General features: G+C 48.0%; 1 protein-coding gene and 2 pseudogenes across 2 annotated transcripts; all 3 read right to left on the bottom strand.

The window, feature by feature from the left end:
• Positions 1-8,829: 8,829 nt before the first annotated feature.
• LOC120675433 lies at positions 8,830-11,357 on the bottom strand (annotated as a pseudogene).
• Positions 11,358-13,333: 1,976 nt separating this feature from the next.
• LOC120675329 (probable mitochondrial-processing peptidase subunit beta, mitochondrial) lies at positions 13,334-17,997 on the bottom strand. Of its 2 annotated transcripts, none has more exons than XM_039956513.1 (9): positions 17,294-17,997; positions 16,460-16,624; positions 16,236-16,373; positions 15,981-16,132; positions 15,760-15,868; positions 15,181-15,279; positions 14,087-14,152; positions 13,898-14,005; positions 13,334-13,786 (listed from the first exon to the last, which is right to left on the bottom strand). In XM_039956513.1, the coding sequence occupies exons 1-9, from the start codon at positions 17,864-17,866 to the stop codon at positions 13,661-13,663; spliced, it is 1,536 nt and encodes a 511-aa protein (XP_039812447.1). In that variant the 5' UTR covers positions 17,867-17,997; the 3' UTR covers positions 13,334-13,660. The 2 variants fall into 2 exon arrangements, with proteins under 2 accessions (XP_039812447.1, XP_039812446.1); XM_039956512.1 differs by having other exon boundaries at positions 16,454-16,624; positions 17,294-17,984.
• A 750-nt stretch (positions 17,998-18,747) lies between these two features.
• LOC120675387 lies at positions 18,748-20,817 on the bottom strand (annotated as a pseudogene).
• Between the last annotated feature and the right edge of the window lie 709 nt (positions 20,818-21,526).

Below are 21,526 nucleotides of genomic sequence, written 5' to 3'. Positions count from 1 at the left end.
AACCAGACTAAAGCACCGATTCTTGACATCTCTGAACCTCTGGATGAAGGCAGCGACCGATTCATCATTTCTTTGCCTCAGGTTGGTCAAATCGGTCAACTTCATCTCCTCTACACCAGAGTAGAAGAACTGGTGGAACTGCTTCTCTAGATCGGCCCAGCATATGATGGAATTGGCTGGCAATGTAGTGAACCATGTGAAGGCCGATCCAGACAAAGACATAGAAAATAAACACACTTTTAATGCGTCTTGATGAGCTGCCTCTCCACACTGCACAATGAATATGTTGATATGTTCCACTGTGGAGACTTCCCCCTGTCCAGAAAACTTGGTAAAATCTGAAAGTTTGTACTTGTGGAGCAATGGCAGTTGATCATAAGCAGCTGGATATGGAGTTATGTACATCAGATTCTGCTGCTTTGGCTTCAACCCAAACTGATCTCTCATTACCTCAGCAATCTTAGATGTCCAGTCGATCTGTTGACCACCAGCTGATGCTACTTGTGGTGCTGGTGGAGTCAACGGCAAAGTTGCCGAAGCAGGCTGGACATTTGGTAAAGTCATCGGCTTAGCAGCCGATGCAGCTTGTGTAGCTTGCTGAGGAGGTTGATTAGATGGTGATTGGTACAACACCATCTCATTGTTTGGACTGCTCTGTGTTACCCCCTAACCAGGCTGACGGTGTGCAAAGCTAGGTACATTAGGCATGTGGGAGTCTGTTCGCTAGAATTTCTATTGGAGACTTGGGTTGCAACATCATCGCCGTATACTGTTGTTGAGGTGTCGTCCATGGGGCCGACACATGGCTTGGACTTGCTGGCGCAGGCACTGATGTAGGTGTAACCGCTGGTTGCGACGCTGGTACGGCGTCTTGAGGCTGAGTCGGCTGTAGAGCCGACGCATTTTCTTGCTGGTTCATCGGCTGAGAAGCCGATGTACTTGGCTGCTTTGACGGAGATGGAATCATGAATTCTGGAGGCATACCAAGTCCAGTAGTTGGATTCCAACCTACTGGGTATCCTGACATGAAATTTCCATGTGCACATGTGGCCATCGGTGTAGAGTTGGTATACACAGGAGGGAACTGAGGTGATGCTATAGTACTGATCGGCTGTGCATCTATGATACCCTCATCAGCCGGAGCTTGAGGATGGATCTTTGATGTACCAGGAGCCGATCCAATAGGGGAGAAGACCATCTAACTTCCCTGATAGTAAGTTGGTCCCACAAAACCAGGTGTCCCTCTATCTTGTAGTGTCTTGATCATAGTGTTGTGGACGTGGTTGGCCATGATTGGAGCATGATTTACAAAAGCATGTCCAATCGCCTGATTCATCTGATGAATCATCTTGTCCTCTTTCTGTGACTCTTCATGTGATACAAAAGTGGGAAAATCAAATTTCTTGATTACCTCTCCACTTCTGTTGGTGCTGAAGGACAAAAGGCACTTTTACTCAAAAGCTTCCATAATTGCTTTAAGTTCTGCCTTGTGTTCTTCCTTCAACTTTTCTTTATCAATCGGGATCTAATTGTTTCTCGAGATCTCTGCCTTCTCTGACATCTTGATGTTCTGGGTCCCACCGAGTGTGCCAAAAGATGTGTTGACGCAAAATCAACACACTGGAATCTGAGAGCATCGTTCGCCAAGTCTCAGAATGCAAACCAAGCATGCCAGTCAATTTGACCTATAAATTGACAAGGAAACAGCAAACCGTCAAATTCAATAGTGTATCGGCTGGATTTCCGAATCACTCTTACGCAGGGTATCGGCAAGGCTCTACCGATACAAAAGGAGACAAAAGATCGTGTAAGATGAGCGTGTAATAAAAGCGATGTACTACGGATCGGCAATGAGCTGCCGATGCCGATGAACAACCAGACGACTAGATTTAAAGCCGACACGTGCCAGGTAACAATGTACAAACCCACGAATGTATGGATCTGGACAAAGCTAAGCTTATGATTCAATCTAATCGGCTCTACAGGATTTTTTGTGATAAACAAGGAGCTTACAGCCGATTAAACAGATCACTAAGCCGGGTAATTGGTGAATTAATCTAAACGAGAAAACAGCGATGCGCCCGAGATCAAAGCTTAGATAAATTTGATAAATTTTGAATAGATCTGAACGAAGCGACAGCGATGCGCCCGGAAGTTAAAGCTCAGATTTACTCGGTAAACAAAAACTTACCAGCAAACCAAGTCGCTCGAATGTGAGACGTCCTTGATCAGCTTGAAAGAACTCGCAGAAAGAAAAAAAGATGGCGAAACCGCCGACGAGAAAGTAAATTGCAAGTAGTAAAATTTTATTTGTTGGATGTATCAATCTGCTACAATGACCGGGGGTTCATATTTATACCCCCACGCTAACACAATCCTAGCCGATTACGGCAGAGTACAATTCTATCTAGAGAAACTTATTCTAATAACTAAAAACACCGTCTTCCAAACCGAGATCATCTCGTATCAAGACTTGCTTAGAAAACAAACACTGAGATGTCCAATCGGCATCAAACCGTGCCCGATGCCTTCCTTCCACGTACCATCATTATTTCCAACCTGGCATTTCTTCTTTTCACCGATCCTTTGACACGTACCAAAAAAACGGTGTCAACAATCACTTCTACAATATTTTGGCACCCAAAATCATAACTAATGTTCATATGGATTTTGTGTATTATCAATATATTGTGCTTATCAACAGAAATCATTAAAATGCGCGCATATGTAGTAACATCAGATTAGGTATGAAGTCTAGCAAATAGACGGTAAATTTAATTTAACTATGAAGTCTAGCAAATAGATGGTAAACTTAATTGAACTTATTCTAAAAATATTTTAATAGACAATTCAATGATTGGCTTTATAATGCAATGAGCTCACCATGTCAGCTTATAAATATTTAAATAATGAGCCACCATGCCATGGCAAACGCATCAAGATCTAACTACTCCCTCCATCTCAAATCAACATTTGTTTTGACTTTTATCTATACATAGTTTCTACTATGTATCTAGACATACTGTATATCTAGATGTATAGCGAAATAATATTGTGTCTAGAAAGACAAAATGAATTATAATTTGGGACGGAGGTAGTATTTAACAGTCACATTAGGCACACTTAAAAATACATATAATTAGTATTTTTTCTACAAATCCAACATATATATGTGTGGTTGAAATTTTGCCGAATGTTGCATCCAGCCAGAATTTCCTGATGTGTACCCAGGTTGTGAAGAGTGGACGTGGCAGATTCCTTAGTTTATAGAAGAAGCCAGCAAGCAACATGGTCAGTTAAGTATCCAGTGGACCAGTGGTGGCACAAAGCTCGTCTCTAGAACAAACAAACAACTTTCCACATTGGCGTACCCCGGCCCAGTGGTGTCACGGAGTGAGCGGCCATCACAAAAATTAAAACAATCTCTCTAAAGGATAAGAAAGCTCGCAGCCTCTCACTAACCGAGCGGAGTGATATCATTATTCAGACTCAAAACGAGACGGAAGATATATAAAAGACTCTACGTGATCCATCAAGGAAAGAAATCAGGAGAAAACTTTTCAATTATTCTAATTCAAAAGAACACGTATGGTAATCAAACTCCGTTGGGAGATTTTTCTTTGGGGGACTGCAAAGATCCCCCCCCCCTGTTTTAGCTAATACAATGATTGTTTTTCTTTTTAGTTCAAGTGCTTAATGATTGTTTTTGTCTGTGTTGTAAGATTACGAAATACATTCTGAATATTTTTCAAATCATATAATGAATGTTTTTCTTGTTAGTTCAAATGCTTAATGCAATGCATTGATTGACTTACTTGAAACTCTTAGAAAAATTAGCACATACCAAAATATGTTTCTACTTTCAACTAGCTTGGCGGGATAGTCTCGAAACCTGGACCTTGTTCCAGTATGGGACTTTTTATGTTCTTGTGCTACCCTCAGTCCTGAAATATAAGGTATTTTAGTTTGTCCTAAATTAAATTCTTCTAAATTTAACCAAATTATAGAAAAGAGTAATACTATTTTGAATGTTAAATGATAATAATTAGATCCATTATGAAATATATTTTCATAATTATCATTATTTGATGTGTTTGATGCCAAACTTTGACTTAGGATAAACCAAAATGCCTTACATTTCAGGATAAAGGGAGTAAGTCCATAACCACAAAATTATCTCTCTACCACAAATTCATTATAGAAATAAGTGTTGCAATCTTCCTTGAGTGGGCGACAATTTTATTTATATTCCTTATCTTTTCCCAACAATTTTAACAAATTGTTAGCAACGTCATTCTCAACAAATTACTGAAACAGTTGGACATTTACCTACTTGAAAGCATACACTGCAGGGAAGTTTGTTTCTTCTGTAGTGGCATGTACTTCTATCTTCGGATACCATGGATTACAATTTTTTCCTGTGTCGTCTACTTTACAAAACCATCAATATGTTTTATAAAATTCATGGTCTTTAGATTTCACGAAACAAATATGTGGTCACACGACGGGGCCAGAACTGCAGTTAGTTAGGAGCATCTTTATTGGTTTGATTGAGGATTCACGGTAGCAAAGATTCTATTAAATTCAGTAAAGATTCTTGTAACAAAGTGGGAAGGTAATACGGCGACTGAATTGCATACGTCATATGATGCACAAAATAACCCTCTGGCTTTAATACAGTATCCACCTGCTCCCTTCCTGAAGCGTCTCCTCATAAGAGAAAACTTAAATGTGTTACAAACATCAATCCCAGGAGGTTGATGACACATTTATTACATCAGATGGTCCATTATCGTACAACTCTACGCGGTAGTGAGCAGAGAAGCGCCACTATCGCGAGGATTACAATCCACACACACGCAACGATATTAAATATAAAAAGAAGGTCATCAGAGTCTTGCGCCATGCGGTATCTCCTGCGGGTGACCCTAATCCACAGGCAAGGCTGGGTGCAGGACGGTACCCCTACTCAACGTCATCCGGTATAAAGTCTGGATCTTCTTCTGTAAAAATAGAGAATAGGGTGAGTACAAACGTACTCAGCAAGTCCAACCACACCCACGGAGGGGGTATATACAGAATATCATGCACATGGTAAGTCAAGGATAGGGCTAGAGTTTGATTTGCGGAAAGCAATATTTCACGTAGGGGTTCATTTGAAAGAAAGCATTTTTCCCAAAACCAGTTTTCTTATACCGAGTAACACAAAGGGTTGATCCACACAGGATCCAAGTTTTAGACTGCTACCGGACTCCTCATCCGCCGTAGCACACGGCACAACTACCGGACACATTTCCAAAACAACTCACACCAACCCATCCCAAAGTAAACACTAGTTGTGAGACCACACCGTAACTAGCCCAGTACCGTGGGCACGGCTATTCGAATAGATTCTTAACTCTGCAGAGGTGTGCAACTTTACCCACAAGCGGGGTACCGCAATTCGATCACCTTAGTGTCGGTGCAGATCCCAACAAAGCCATTACCCACCTTAGCTAGACCTGACTAGCCATCGCGGGATGCACCAAGGGGTCATCGACCTTTCACCTAGGTTTAACCGGGGCATAAGTCACACGGGGCTTATCCCTTTTCCTTAGTCACCCGTTGCTCTCAACTCTCCTGATGGCTATCAGACTAACTAGTGGGATTTATGCTAAGCCGTTGCCCATTCAACGGTCGAGTGGTTTGCACGAAAGTGGAGTTAGGTGAGATGTAACACCAACTCGGTCCTTAGTTGTGACAAGATGGATATCTCCCTTCCTTGCCCTGCCTTATCGGCACGAGCACACCAAACGTCAAATCATACCGAAATGCCATCCATCATGTCTAGACTCATCTTTCGAAAATCCACTTTTATCCCTTCCCACACACACACCTTTTCTTTATAAATAATTTGTATTGAGTAAAAGATCCTAAGCGTTCTAGCAGCGATTAACGTCCAAACAAAATCAGACATTAATCTAGGTGGTCAAGGAATGATCATAATAATTCAAGGGGTGGCTATCCAACCGTGTTTTCATGCAAGCACAACATATGCAACTTTGTAAAACAGGCCAATAGGTCGTGTTTATAAAAACTACGACAAAAGCATTCATCAAAGGATGGGATTGAACTTGCCGTCTTCGAAGCCTTCGGGGAGGTCCTGGTCGAAGCACTGTCCTTCGGGCTCGGGGTCGCGGAACTGGTCCTCGTTCGCGGGCTCGCAGTACTGCTCGTCAACGGGCTCTCCTTCGTTCACACCGTGGTCTACGACACGTACAAACAAACACACAATCAAGAAAAAGAAATAAAAGCTTTATCGTTGAGCTCGATTCGGAAATAATTCAGATATAGAGATAGGAGTGATATTTTTGGGTGGTTTCTTAATGGCACGGCCCAAAACTATATTAGAAAAGGCGTGGCAAAGTTTCGGGTCGCTCGGAGTTGTTTTGGCGCATGAAATGATAAGTTAACGGGTTAATCTGAGGGCTCATTTGCGAATTGTTTTTGGAATGGAAGGGACTTGGTTGTGATTTCTGGAAAGGTTTGGGTTATTCGGGAAAAGGGTAAGGTCCTATTTATAATTAAGTTTATACAGCGGAGGATCTGTTTGTAAATCTAATAAAGAACAGGGCTTTATTTGCAAAACCCCAAAGGGTGGAGGGGTTCTTAATGAAATAGAAGATAGGGGAGGGGGTTATGGGCAAAAAGCCCCCTCTTCTTCCTCCTCCCTCCCGGTCGGAACAGAGGAAGGGGATTGGGGGCGTCGGCGGCGCCAATCCCGGCGGCCAGGGGCTCGGGGGTGGCTCCGGAGTGAGGGAGAAGGGAGAGAGGGGCCCGCGAGGTCGATTCCCGGCCGCAGCTCGGGTGGAGGCGGCCCGGGTCGGCCTGGCCGCGACGGGGTGCGGCAGCGGGCGGCGGCGGCTTTGGGCCGGCGACTCGGAGTCACAGCGACGGGCAAGGGAAGGGGGAAAAGGAAGAGAGAGCCTCGGGGTACTGATGCCCACCTTGGCTTGGGCTGTGGCGCTGCGGGAAGGGGAGTTCCGCGGTGGCCGGTGCTCGGGGCGGCGGCGATGGTGGGTGGTGGTGCTCGGAGGTCGGGAAGGCGGTCGTGGAGCGGAGGGGCGGCGCTGGGGGGGTCTTTTATAGGCGCGCTAGGTCGGTGGAGCGGCGCGGGGTGGGTGGTGGCCGGTGGGGCGGCCGGCGAGCGGTGCGGGGCGGAGTAATGAAGCTCCGGCCGCTTGCTCTTGTCGGGACGCGGCGGCGCGGCCGGCGAGGGCGGGGCAGAGGTGATGCGACTCCTCGGGCAGGCGTGCGTGGGGCAGGCGATGCAGTGCTCGACGGCGGAAGACGCGGCAAGCAGTGGCGTGCTCCACGTGGGTGCAGTGCACGCACAAGCGGCCGGCGGCGATGGCGGCACAGGAAGGCGGTGGCGGGTCGGCGAGCGGCGGTGCAGGGCGGGCGGGTGTGCAGTGTGTGGGTGCGGCGTGCGCGGCGTCACGGCACGGCGTGGCGAGCCCGTGCTCGCGCGTGCGCGTGTGCGTGGGCACGGCCTGGGGGTGGTGTGCGCGCGCGGTGAGAGGGTGGTGGCGAGCTGCTTTGGCGGCGAGGGTGGGGCGGGAGCCGGGCGCGCTCGGCGGGCAGGGGAGGCCGGGCGGCTCTGCAGCGCGCGGGGGGAGGGGAGGAAGGGAGGAGGAAGGGGAGAGAAAATAGAAAATAAAATGGAAAAGAGAAAAGAGAAAAGAAAAAGGAAAAAGAGAGAGAGAGAAAGAGAGGGAGAGATTCGTGCCGGCGCCAATCGCGGCGTCGACCGCGGCTGCACGCGCACGCGCGTTGGCCGGGCGTGGCGCGGCAGTCGGTGGTTCGTGACACGCGGCACAGGAAAAAGAGAGGGCCGTGACAGAGATTGGACATCGGGAGATCGGGAGATCAGGCGGGAAACGATTCTTGGACAGGAAAGATGGAGCTCAACGATGAAAGATTTCGAAAATTATAATTAGCGCGTGTTTTATTTTGGTACATTTTTCGGAATGTCACATTTCCCATATCTGGCTGAGCATGTTTGGATTTGGTAAAGTTGAATTCTAAATTTTGGCATCTGTTGGTACTCATATCCCCTTCTAAAGTTTTTAGGGCCTTGTTTAGTTCCCTTCAAAATTCCGAAATTTTATAAGATTCCACATCACATCGAATCTTTGAACGCATGCACAAAGTATTAAATGTAGCTAAACAAAATAGCTAATTACACAATTTGTCTATAATTTGCGAGGCGAATCTTTTGAGCATAGTTAACCCATGGCAGGATAATAATTACTAAATACAAACAAAAGTGCTATAGTGCTTTACAGATTCACTTTTATACATTTAAACAAGGCCTAGATCTTAGCTAAATTTTAGCTCATCCCATTAGCAGTTTAGCACTATTGTTTGGATGGACTAGTGATAAAGTTTAGCACTACACCCATTAGCTCTAAATCCAAACAAGACCTTAGTGTTAACAAGTGTGATCATGGTTTGGACGTGGTTAATATAGACTATATATATAGCCATTCGGTCGTTCACTGGTGTACTCAACCCAGCAGCTAATCATCAGTTACGTCAAATCGCTAGACACAACCACAAAGGCCATCCTGAGAGATAAAGAGGAGGCTGGTGGCCCACTGGGCCGGACGTTCTATCGAGCCATCTGATGAAGCCAAATCAGCGCAGAAAGCATCGAAGGGAATTTGCTTGCAAGTTGCCACGATGCCGAAAGTTCAATCCTGGTCTTGCTTGATCGATGATGTCTTTGTCTTCAGCTTCAGGGTACAACGCAGCTTTTCTGGTTGTTGACCTGATCTGCGTGCTGACTGACTGCTCAATCTGTCTCGTTTTCTTGCTGGGTCTGCTGCAATTGTAAACGTAAACAAAAGGCGAAGTAGCCGACACTACCACATGTCAAGCTGGCAGAGTTCATTAGCTAACGGACAAAATGTCACACATGATTTTACAATGTTCTCTTCTTTCTTGAGTCTTCTCCTCGTCAAGATAGCAGTCAGCACCAGGCGATCGAGAGCTGCGTCAAGAGCTTGATGCAGGGGTGGACCTAGTGGTGTCCTCGGACACGCAGGGGGGCGACTCGTACGAGCGCCCCGCTTGCGACGGGGACGCCGAGTACTTGCTGCTCCGCTTGCTCCCCCTGTCCCGGATGTCCTCGACCATCTTGGCCACCACCGCCATCCTGGGCCGCTCCCCGGGCTCCTCCGCGACGCAGAGCAGCGCCACCTGCAGGAGCGCCACCATCTCGTCCTCGGCACCCCTGCCCGCACCAGCTCCACGTCCAACACCTCCGACGCCCACTCCTCCCGCGCCGCCGCGCGCGCCCACCGGGGCAGGTCCGCCTGCGCGCCGCCGCCGCCGTCCTCGCCCGACGGCTGCCGCCCCGTGAGGAGCTCCAGCAGGACGACGCCGAAGCCGTGCACGTCCTGCTTCTGCAGGGATGAGTAATCCCCCGGCGACAGCAGCTGGAGGAGCGCGAAGTCGGAGACGCGCGCGGCGCCGCTGCCGTCGACGAGGATGTTCGAGGAGGTGAGGTGCCGGTGCGAGAGCTTGCCGCCGGACACGCCGTGGAGGTAGGCCAGGCCGTGCGCCGCGTCCTGCGCCAGCTTCAGCCGGGTCTGCCAGTCCAGAGGAACTCTCGCGAGTCCTCGGTTCTCTGTACCAAAAAGAGAGAGAGAGAGAGAGAGAGAGAGAGAGAGAGAGAGAGAGAGAGAGAGAGAGAGAGAGAACAAATTTTGTGCACACATCAGAAGACATCGCTCTGACACGCCTCCAAATTATGAAGTGCGACGAGAACTGAACCTGCTGCTCACCGTGCAAGAGGCTGTGGAGGCTGCCGTTGGGGATGTAGTCGAAGACGAGGAGCAACTCCTCGGCGGACGCGTAGAACGCGCGCAGGCCGACGATGTTGGGGTGCCGCCACGTGCCCATCTCCCTCGCCAGCTCCCGTCGAAGCGCACCGTCTCCTCCCGAGCCACCGTCGAGTTGGCGCCGGACGTCGACCTGGCGCGCGGCCGTCTCGCCGCCTTCCTGTTCCTCAGCAAAAGCACGGCGCAGAGTGCCGCCGCGACCAGCGACGCGACCGCCGCGCCCACCGCTGACATGATCATCACGACTATCCACCGGCCATGGATCTTCCCCCTCGCCGCCCTCGACCCGCCCGACGCCTGGCCGCTGCCGTCGCTGTACACGATCTGCCGCGGCCCATTGCACCGGTGCGCCAGCGGCGCGCCACAGAGGACGGGGTTGCCCGCGAACGACGACGAAGGGAAGGCGGCCGCGAGGCGGCTGGGGATCCGCCCCTCGAGGTGGTTGCCGGAGACGTTGAGCTCGGTGAGCTTGGGCACTGCTTCCAGCGAGACGGGCACGGGCCCGGCGAACGAATTGCGCGCGAGGTTCAGCGTCAGGAGAGCACGGAGGCGGTGCCCGATCTCCGTCGGGATCGTGCCCGCGAGCCGGTTGCCCGAAAGGTCGAGGCGGCGCAGGACGGAGTCCGGGAACCGCCCGGAGAAGCCGTTCCCCGAGAGGTAGAGGAGCTTGAGGTGCGGCGCCAGGCGGGAGAAGTCGACGCCGTGGAGCGCGCCCGTGAAGGTGTTGTTCTTGAGGCTGAGGGACGAGAGCGCGGGGAGGTCCGCGAGCAGCTCCAACGCCGCGGCGTGCCCGCCGAGCCGCAGGCCCTCGAGGACGACGCGACGCACGCGGGGCGGGGACGAGGAGGGCGACGGCCGCTGGCACGTGACGCCGCGCCACGCGCCGGCGCAGGGGTCGGAGGACTCCGCCCAGGAGCCGAGCACCGAGGCGGGGTCGGAGCACACCGTCTTGAACGCGAGCAGCGCGGCGGCGTCGGGGCTCGGGGAGGGGGCGGAGGCGGCGCAGTCCGCGGCGAGCAGCGGCAGTACCAAAAGGAGCACGCGCGACGCCGGCATTGCAGATATTTTGCAGCGCTTGAGCCGGAAGCAGGAGGAGGGTGCGAGTGTGCATGAATGGCCGGCGCTTGGAGCGGGGAGCGGGGAGCGGCTCGGCCTCGGCGGCGACGCGTAGGCGTATGTAGCAGTAACGGCGCAGCGGGAGGGGGGAGTTGATGGTGCACGTGCACCGGCCAGGTGCGTCGTGCGTGAGGGATTAATGGGCGTGCGCGGGAGGAGCGTGGCGCCCCCGCGGGAACGCGCGCGGCCGGCGTGAGCCCATTTGCACGCTGCTGGAAGGACAAGGACCGAAGGCAAATTTTGGCGGCGCGGTCTGCAGTGCATGGACTGTCATGGCGATTTGCGTTCAGGATTCACCACTTTGTCACTGGTGTTATCTTTCAGGTTCCTGCATACCTGAGTGCGCAGTCAGTCACTCAGGCCTTGTTTGGCTCCAGGATTTTTTTCAGAAGTCCCTATCACATCAAAAGGAATCTTACTATTTTATAGTATTAAATAAAATCTGTTTATAAATGTTTTTTGACAGCTGAGTGCTTTTTCGCGAGACGAATCTAATGAGCCTAATTAATTCATAATTTGCTACAGTGATGCTACAGTAACCATTCGCTAATCATAGATTAAGATACCTCATTAGATTCGTCTCGCAGTTTAGCCCCAGGGTTCTGCAGTTAGTTTTATAATTAATATTTATTTAATACTTCTAAATACTAAAAAGTCCCTAGGACTTTTTTGAAGTCCCTGTTTCTAAACACCCCCTCAGTCTGCCCGGGTAAATAAAAACGACAGAGGGTGTGTTTAGATGCCCCAAAACGACCGAGGCCGCCGCGCCGCGCCCGCTCCCGCGTCGAGGTAGGGAGGGAGGAGGGGCACGCGCGCGGCCCCTTCGTGGCCGACTCGCGCCGTCCCGCCCTAAGGCCGGCGCCGCCGCCATGGCCACGGGGGGCAGGGGCGGAGCGCGGGCCCGCTCGGGCACCGGCCATGCGGGCCTCGGCCTCCATGCCCGGATCTCGCCGCCGCGTCGCGAGGCCCGCCGCCGGAGGAGGAGGAGGTGGACGGCGGCGGAGGCCGGAGGAGGTGGACGGCGGCGGAGGCCGGAGGAGGTGGCCGGCGGTGGTGGTCGGGGGAGGAGGGGTGCGGTGGCGGAGGGAGAGAGAGAGGGGCCGCGGTGGGAGAGAGAGAGTGGGGAGGGAGGGGGTAAAAAAAGGAAAAATAATTATGACACGTGGGCCCCACTCGTGGTAGTTGGTATAGAGTAGAAATTTAGAGAGTGAATGAACGCGGAGAAACTGAATATAGAGAGGAGAATCTTGATGACCAGGTAGGAATATTCCTTTTAGAGAGTGAATTTAGAGAGTGACGAGTGCGGAGAGCCTGAACCTAGCTCCTGCACTGCATGTCACTGCCCCGTGTATTCAGAGAAAACGGAAGTCGGGTGGTCCTGTTTGGGTTTTTTTAGCGCAAGCTATTGTAGCAAACTTTGATCAATAATTAAAGATACTAAATGAAGACAGTTTGCAAAATTAACTCCACGACTACTGCGCTACTTCGCGAGACGAATCTAATGAGGCATTTGACCGCACGATTAGAGAATGGTTACTGTAGCATTATTATAGCCAATCATAAATTAATTATCATCATTATATTCGTCGCACAAGGTTGCATTCATCTGTGAAATTTTTTGCAAATAGACTTCATTTTTTTTGCGGGTAAATAGACTTCACTTAGTAGTGCATGCATGCAAGATTCATTTTGTAGCACGAATAGCGCAACAAAAACAAACAGTGCCAGTTTTGGCTGGGTGCACTGCCCTTTTGGCTGGCTCCCTCTGGCCCTGCTTCACCTGGGAGGCTGGGACTCCCTGCTACAGCTTCAGTGCAAATACAGATAAGCTGTAGGATCGCCATTGCAGTTCTTACAATGCTCACTGGAATTCAAGGTGTTAAAAACTTCCACTAATTAGGAAACTGTGCCCAGGTTACTAGGGTGTAAATTTTTCTACCTTCCACAAGCTCTGATGCAATGGCTAAGTACTCTCGTCTGTCTTCCTGATTGAACATGCTGGTGGCGCCTAGGGAAGTCTTATGCCAAGATCGTTCATTCTTTATAACCTGTTAGTTTTAAAAAGGGAAAATTCGATTCATGCCACCACAACTCCGTGAAATTGGGTTTCACGTTGAAAATCATGCCACTCAATGGCATGGATTTCAACATGAAATCCAACTTCGTGAAATTGTAGTGGCATGGATCCAACTGACCCTTTTAAAAACTATAAATCTGCCTCAAAATTCCTAACATAAGACCATTAGGTAAGATAGGTAATTGATATAGACTCACTCAACTCCAAAAATATGTAGATGAGGATTGCACAGAAAAGAAATAAAGTGGAAATATTGAGAGGAAACAGTAAAATCTGAACTCCATGCATTTCCTGAGGACTTGAGGAGTATGTTCCTTGTCACCCTTTTCTGCCAGTATAACTTTTCAAGACGCTTTTCTCAAACATGATTCACAAATAAATATAATCGTGGGTGCAGTGAACTCATCGGTTGAGAGCACCACGGCCAAGAAAGCTATTTGCACATTCAGCACCAACGAAGTGTAGCACGGGTACGAAGCAGAAAATAATATCCAGTATATAACTGAAATGCCTGATGCTACTATTGGTAATTTCTTGGAATGACCTAGAGTTACAACAACAGTATCACAGAGCCGCAGCTTCAATTATTCTGTGCGTTCCCAAAGAATATCCTTCGAGTAAATTCATCATCAGAACATGTTTCTGACCGAAACCACCTATGCTCTGGCAAATTCGAGATCGGTCCCATAGCAGCCAGAGCAATATCCTGAAATTGCCGGACCAGTCAGAGGTCAGTGCTTGAAGCATCCCATAGTTCAAGTACTCAAAAATACTGTAGTACTCAGTAGTAACATGGCCACTAGTATTGGAGATTTACCTTATCAATTATGTACTCCTTGGCAGTTTCCATTACTGTAGCGCAGTCAACAGCATCAATGCGTGCAAAAAGTTCTAGGAATGGCATTACTCGCCCATAAGTTAGCATCTGCATGAGATGGTTGAAGAAAAATCTTATTAATCGGGACCAGAGAAATAGCTGCTTCGATGAGTGCTTAATATAGAATACCTGGCGACCATTATTCTCAGCAACTGCCGTGGATCCGTCAATATGAAGTAATAGAGATGATTTCAGCTGGTATAAGACATAATGTTAGTTCTCAAATATTTATCAGGTTCCACTATGATTTTTTTTGAACATGTAGCAATTTTCCCAAAAGAAAACAAAACCACTGTCATCAATACCACATAGGTCAGTAATGCATCAAAAAAAAACATGTGCTTACTAGACCTTGTATAACTGAATCACCAATACGTGAGGAACCCGGACATATCCATATCAGATATGGAGATATGGTATCAGGAAGCATTGGTGATTTTGTCTTTCAATTCGCGGTGCATAAGCAAGTACTCAGCAATGCAGCGGGATATGGCAGGTCAGCAAGCAGTGCGCACAACCACACAGGTTATCGCTCCCATCCTCTCCCTAACATATGACGCTGCACCGTGCTGCTGCCTGCTCGCACCACCGAGCAGCTGCGCTGCCTTCTGGAGCCCACGCTGCCGCCAGGAACTCACACTGCCGCTGGGTGACAGCAAAAACTGAAACCACTTTGCGAGCCCACTTTTGGAGAAGCTTGCACAGCAGCCCTGGAGGCTGGAGGTAGTGCTGCTGATTGCTGAACATGTGATTGGGGGCTGATTTTTGTGTGAATTAGGGCTTATTTTTTATGGAACTTAAACTTAGGTCTGATCAGCTGAATTTCGATGAAATAGGGTTCAGATGAGGCATTGCAAAGGGCATATTGAATAGTTTTTTCTAATATATTTACATTCTCAATCTTATCTAGCTTATTCATATATTTCTGAAATATAAATGTATACATTTATTGGTATATAATTCTGCCGTACCAGCGTACATTATTTTTAGCGTATCATTATTTTTCTGAAAAATGTCATATCATGGTACCCATACCGCTTATATTGGTGAAACATAGTTGTATAGTAAAAGGTCAGATAAAAAGATCTCTTTTCTCTAATAGCTATTGACAAAGTGCCACCCATGCACTTTTGCATTCTATAAATATCCAATTGCTAAAACAAGATATAAACAGCTAAAATGCATGCAATATACTGTAGGAAATTGAGATCAGAACCATCTACCTGATTACGGGCACGAGCAACCTCCTCTTCTGACACTTGGAATGTAAGTCTTCTAAGCTCCGCCATTATTAACCGTGACAAGTCATGCAGGGTATCAGGCTGTAATACAATTTGGTAAATTGTAAGAGAACATGGTAGCAAGCAATATCTCCATCCAAGCCATATTATTTGTTCAGTTGCTGTATAGCCGAATGGTCAGTATGAACTTCGAAGCAAGTCTGTGTAGAGCAAATACAAGTGATTTTCTATGTAGTTTATAGATCAATCTGATGAATAACCAACCACTGGCTACACATTCTGGCATTTGGCCCATGTGACAAACGTCTAGAAGCACCCATTGTTATTTGAACATGGGAGTTCCCCTCCCACTGCTTGATTATTCCAACAGGTTAGGTTACCACAGATGTGGATCGGAATACCCATGACTGATCACTTCTATATTTTCTTAAACTAACCTTTATTCAATTCGGAGCTACTGTTACACATATAGCACTCATAATGGCAACATCAAGATGAAAGGAGGAGATTGCATAGTTGAATCAGGAAAAAAGAACAATAAGTCTGAACAATAAATATTACCAGAGCAATAGCATAAATGCCAAATATTCCTGTGTCCCGATAATTAGTGTTGAACGCCATCAGGCTCTCAGCTAAATTACCATTGCTGACACCACGAGCTAAAGAAGACCTTGCAGTTTCAATAAGTAACATCAGTTTGAAGCAACAAATTTGGCACTAACACACTAAGGAAAGCAAATTGCTCACACATCAAATGCAAACTATCAAAGGAGATTACATACCCTGAGCAGTTCCCAACCCCAACGCTCCTGTTCCAGGATCCCAATATGCTTTGGATCACCATAAGGGGAATGGAGCTAGGGTCAGTCCATGATGCACCCTTGAGAGCAATTGCAACGTGTACTAGAGGCATCGTCACATTTTGCACACGAACCTACAAAAGCTAAAATCAGTTGAGTAAAAAAACTAAATCAAAGATCATTCAAAAATGTCCTAGTGAATTGTTAAATACGATTCTGTGAGAACTGAAGCCAGACCTCCGATCCAGTAAAAATAGCTGGGTTCGCGTCAACAAGCTGATCGGCAGTAGTTGGATCGGTGGAGAATTCTGTAAATAATTCTTTCACTTGATCAACAACCTCATCGTGATTGACACTTCCAGCGGCAGATACAACCTAAACCAGACAGCAGAATGAAAATTTTAGAACTTAATTTGCTCAAGATAACCAATATCAACAAAGTTTAAGATCCATACAAATACCATTCTAGGACAGGTATAATGAGTTGAGATATACTGCTCCAAATCTTTCTTTGAGATTGATTTAATATTCTCTTCTGGACCTAATATTGTGTCCCCTAGCGCATGGCCTTTGAATGCTGCTGCATGCAAGAGATCAAATATCACCTCTTCCATCATACCTTGTACCTGTTTATCCATAAACAAACGTCAGGCATCCATGTCTAGCAATAGGTGTTCTACTTTTGCATCAAGAACTATTCTCAACCACAACAAGCATCCTCACCATTATAATCATGGAACGTTTTATGCTCTAAAAGGGCAAAGCAGCAATATACAGGTTAAAAGTTTTGGTTTTCATAGACTGCAATAACACATAAATTATCTGAAAATCCCTCAGAACAGCACTTATACCATTAATGCTAAAGCTCATCATTGTGTTGCACCACTAAAAATGTTCTACCCTACAGGGAAAACCAACAGTCAGAACATTATAAATCTAGTTAAATGTGCCACATGTATGGTATAAACCCATGTTCAGAATACTGAGACCTAAAGCCATTAGGTGCAACTTAAACTCTTGAAGTGGTACAGTAGATACCAATTGCAAGGCATATTTAGTATATACAGCACCATCCCTGCTAAAGCAATATCAGATGTGCAGCAAAAGAATGTAGCCTCCTCTTTTAGTTCAAAAACAATCAAGCATCTAAATTTTTCAACTTTACTCTTAGGACAATGGTCAAATGTCCAATTAGCAATGCGATGAGAATATCGCTAAGTGTCACTAGAGCTTGCTCCCCTTTTTGGTGTTGAGCAAGAAAGGCACAGCACAGCTAATTGGTGGAATAAGCTCACCTCCTCCATCTCACGGAGGATGACGCCGCGCTCGCGCTTCATGGCCCTCTCCGGGAAGCGCGGGTGCTGCAGGATATCGCTGAGGATGTCGAGCGCGACTGGCACGTGGCGCGCCTGCACGTCGGCGAAGAATGTGGTCTGTTCGCGGGAGGTGTAGGCGTTGAGGCGAGCGCCCATGTCCTCGATCTCCACCTCGAGCACCTCCGCGTTAGGCCGGCGCCCGGTTCCCTTGAAGGCCATGTGCTCGAGGAAGTGCGCGGTGCCGTTTGTCCCCGGGAGCTCGAAGCGGCTGCCCGCGTCGACCCAGACGCCGACGGAGGCCATCCGGGTGGCGGCCGGGTACGCCTGCGTGACGACGCGGAGGCCCGAGGGGAGCGTGGAGACACGCGCCTCGGGGAAGCGGAGGTAGGGGGAGTGGTCGGGGGTGCGGGGCACCGGCGAGGCGTGGCGGAGGAAGCGGCTGTTGGAGGGGGACGGGGCGGCGGCGGCTGCGGAGGGGCCGGAGTGGAGGAGGCGGTGGAGGTAGGGGAGGAGACGGCGCCTCGAGCGGGCGGCGGAGGCAAGGGCGGCCATGTTATGTTCGACGGAATTTGCCGCGCCGCCGTACGGGAGGGAGACGAAGAGGGGTTTGGGTTTTTTTGCCCCCTTTCCTGTTTATTGTTGCGGCGGGGGAAGAAGAGCTGAGGCGCTGACTTGCTGAGAGATATTCATACCGAGTCGGGTTTAGGGTACAAATACAACAAGGCAACGGGGAAAGCTGGCCTGGAACTCTGGAAGGTGCTATGGTGTTCAATCTTCTCGAATTCTTTTTAGACCTGAAAATGTTCTTTCACTAGTTTTCTAAAGATTTTTAAACAGTATATCGTTTGAGCCTATCCATGTACAAATTCATTGTTCTAACCTTTTGTATCATAGCTTACTTATCTACCAAGGAGTTTTATGTTACCCTAAGCACAAAAGCCGAGGGCCTAATTCCAATAAGAAACAGGAAAAAAAAGAAAGAATATTGAGAAAGAAGTCTAGTAGAACAAACAAAGACATGGTATTGTCCTATTCTAAACTAGAAGATACCTTCAACTAAAAAGACCAGTAGCAAAATTCCAGTGTATTGTAGCTTATTTTTGTACAATTATATATTGTTTGATAATATGGTATAATTAAATGTTGGTGCTGTATACCATCTGATTTCAGCTGGTAAAAAGTTGGTTGATTTTAGCTGATTCAGTAGTATTAGGGAGAATAAGCCGAAAGCAGACAAAGCCGAATTGATGCACTTTTAGTAGGACATTGTGTGAGTACAAGTTGTATCTTTATCGCCTTATTAGTGAATATTTGATGGTTCTCTAGTATATTTACTATATTCTTACATAGTTATTTTTTCATTATAACAAATTATTTATTTATAAATATTTAAACTTTTTAAGGTACAGATTGGACTCTTGTTATTTCACATAGGATCGAAATTTGACCTCATAGGAGATGAAATCAAAGGGAATCATATGGAAGAAATATAACAATACGGCAAAATCCATCTCGAATGGCTGCGGCAACCATGCCACCTCCAAAATGAAACGTCATGATGTAGGCTGAGGGCTGATGTCTAAACTAAGTTGGAAAAGCTCAGCAAACTCTTCCACCAAGGAGTTATATGCTATGTCCATCAGTAATCTATCATCGATTTCTCTTCCATTGGATTCCTTTTGTAGTATGGCCTTAATGCTCCCAACACCGCGATCCTTTATGCCACAGGGATCAATCAGTTTGAAGGGGGCTAAGTCAGTTGTGACATTTAGGGCTAGACCATGGTAAACTATCATCCGGGTGCCACGAATTCCTATCGCTGCAACTTTCTGATCCCCTGGGAAGAAACGGAGAGGATTCATTAGTGATCCAATGGTAAAGCATTAGAGGGTTTCAATGAGACGATGAATGATGAAAAAAAAATGGAAACTTGGCAAGGTACTTGAAATTTTTCCAAAGGACAGTTCATACCAACCCAAACACCTGTGAGGCCTTCTATCTTTGATGCCTTGATGAAGAATGTGGATTTCAGTGCACGGATGATCACTTCTTCAAGTGACCTAAAGTACCAGTGAAGATCCTCTTTGTGGTACCGCAAATTGAGAATCGGGTACATAACAAGCTAAGGAAACAAAGAATGGAGTGTAAGAAGCACAGAAATAACAAATTCACTCATGGTAGCTGCAAACATATATTCTTTTGAACTAAAGACTGAATATGAATATGCAACATGAAGAGGTCTGTATTCTCACTTTGAAGATGAGTAGATGACCAATCCTGGGTCTATAAATACTACTACCTATAACTAAACAGCCATCAGAATTAAGAAGCGACTAATCAGTAAACACACCAGCGAACTGTGAAATACATTTCTAGATATGCAGCACTAAAACATAGCTTGATAAAATAAATACCTGTCCAGGGCCATGGTACGTCACTTCCCCACCACGGTCAATCTGATGGACCTCAAAAGGAGCATCTTCCTTGTGGAAATGGAGGTATTCCTTGTTGCTGTCAGAGCCCAACGTATAAACTGGTGGATGTTGTAAAGCAATCAAGGTGTCCGAGTGATCCTCGCCGCTGGCCAGCAACCCTATTCTCCTCTTAACAATGGACAGCCTCCGCATAAGGTACTATCTGCTGATGGAGGTCAAAGCACTCACACCTGCTTAACACAGCAAGTGTCATGAGTCATCACCATGACCGACAAAGTGAAAGCAGCAAAATTCACGAGCAGGTTGTGATGCACACTGTATTTGAGGACTCGGCTTAAACGTAACAAATCAATGATCATGTGAAATGGAGAAACTTGAGGGGCACAAACTGTTCGTAGATATCTCAAGAGTCAAGAGTGAAGGAGAACAGCCAGACGAAAGTTCAGTCTGTTGTTGACTCCTCACGCGGAATTGTTGATGCTCGATTTTTTGAATGGTGAGAGGATTGTTGATGATGCAGCCCGTGAAGGAGCAGCTACACGATCACTTGGCTCGTTTACCAATCTAACGGCGCATCTGTTAACACCCGAGGCTTGCTGAATCGTACATCATATCAGATGCACCACGGACCGGAGCATTCGGCAAGGCATAAGACCAAAAAGAACCGATCCAGCCGCCAAATAAACCCCCAAAACGGCGAACGGCTCTAATGCGAGGGGTCCAAGCGCGTACCTCCTCCTGCCGACCGCGGCGGGACGGGTCTGCATCGGCGCGGCGGTGGGGCCGCAGCGGCCGCCGGCTGCCGCGAGGCTCAGGCTTCCCCTCCGGGGGCGCGCCCATGATGCGGCGGCCGGCGCGAAGGGCGCGGCGCGGTGTTGGCAGGAGGCGGGAGAGGTTGACGGCATGAGGGCCATGGCTGCGCCGCGCTCGTCGCGGGCTTTTGAGGCACCGCCCCCTTTTTATGCTCCCTGCTCGGCGGCGACCGGGGGCCGCGGCGGGCGGAGGCACCCAGGCGACGATGTCGTTCGCCGCACGCGCTCCACCACTATGGGGTCAGCGAACCGGCCCACGGGACGCGTTCGGCCCCCGCGATGTGTGGCGGTTTTTTTATTTTTTATTTCTGTTTTTTACAAAAATATATTTTCGATTTGGAAATTTACAGAAATATATCCCGGCCGCCCCGCCGCCGGGACCTGGCCGCCCGGCTGCCGGGCGGCAGGGACTTGAACACAAAAAAAAAGAAAAAAATTACAGACAGGTCCCTGGGGTCGGTCGCCCAGCAGCGGGGCGGCCGGCCCCCCGGCCGCCCGGCAGCTGGGCGGCCGGCTCTACCACTCCTATATAAGGGTTGGTTGTTCCCCTCACCCCTCATTTGCATCACTACAATTCCAGAAAAAAGAAAGAGGGAGGGAGAGAGGCGAAGCCCTGCCGGATTTTCGAGCTGGCGACTGCAGGTAACCAAAATTCTTATACGCTTTACAAATAACATGATTGTGTGTCCAGATATGGCGTGTAATTATTTTTATTGTAATTATTTTTGTTGAAACAGTAGATTAGCAATCAATTTAATATCATGATTCTGTGTCCAGATATGTCGCCCGTTCAGACTCATTTCCTAACCGTTCAGACTGTGACAAATTGGGGAACTGAATGGGATTTCTGGGAGTTGATGCTTATAGCAAACACCGAAAAATGGCGGACTTACATGCAAGCAGCTCTTGACCGCGGGTGGCCTCTTGCAATGCTAATTCAGATTCACCAGAAGGCAGGCCATTTC

This window comes from Panicum virgatum, chromosome 5N (assembly GCF_016808335.1).
Source record: "Panicum virgatum strain AP13 chromosome 5N, P.virgatum_v5, whole genome shotgun sequence".
Taxonomy (NCBI): Eukaryota; Viridiplantae; Streptophyta; class Magnoliopsida; order Poales; family Poaceae; genus Panicum; species Panicum virgatum.
The sequence above is the reverse complement of the archived record's forward strand: the minus strand, read 5'-3'. Positions and strand labels throughout refer to the sequence as shown.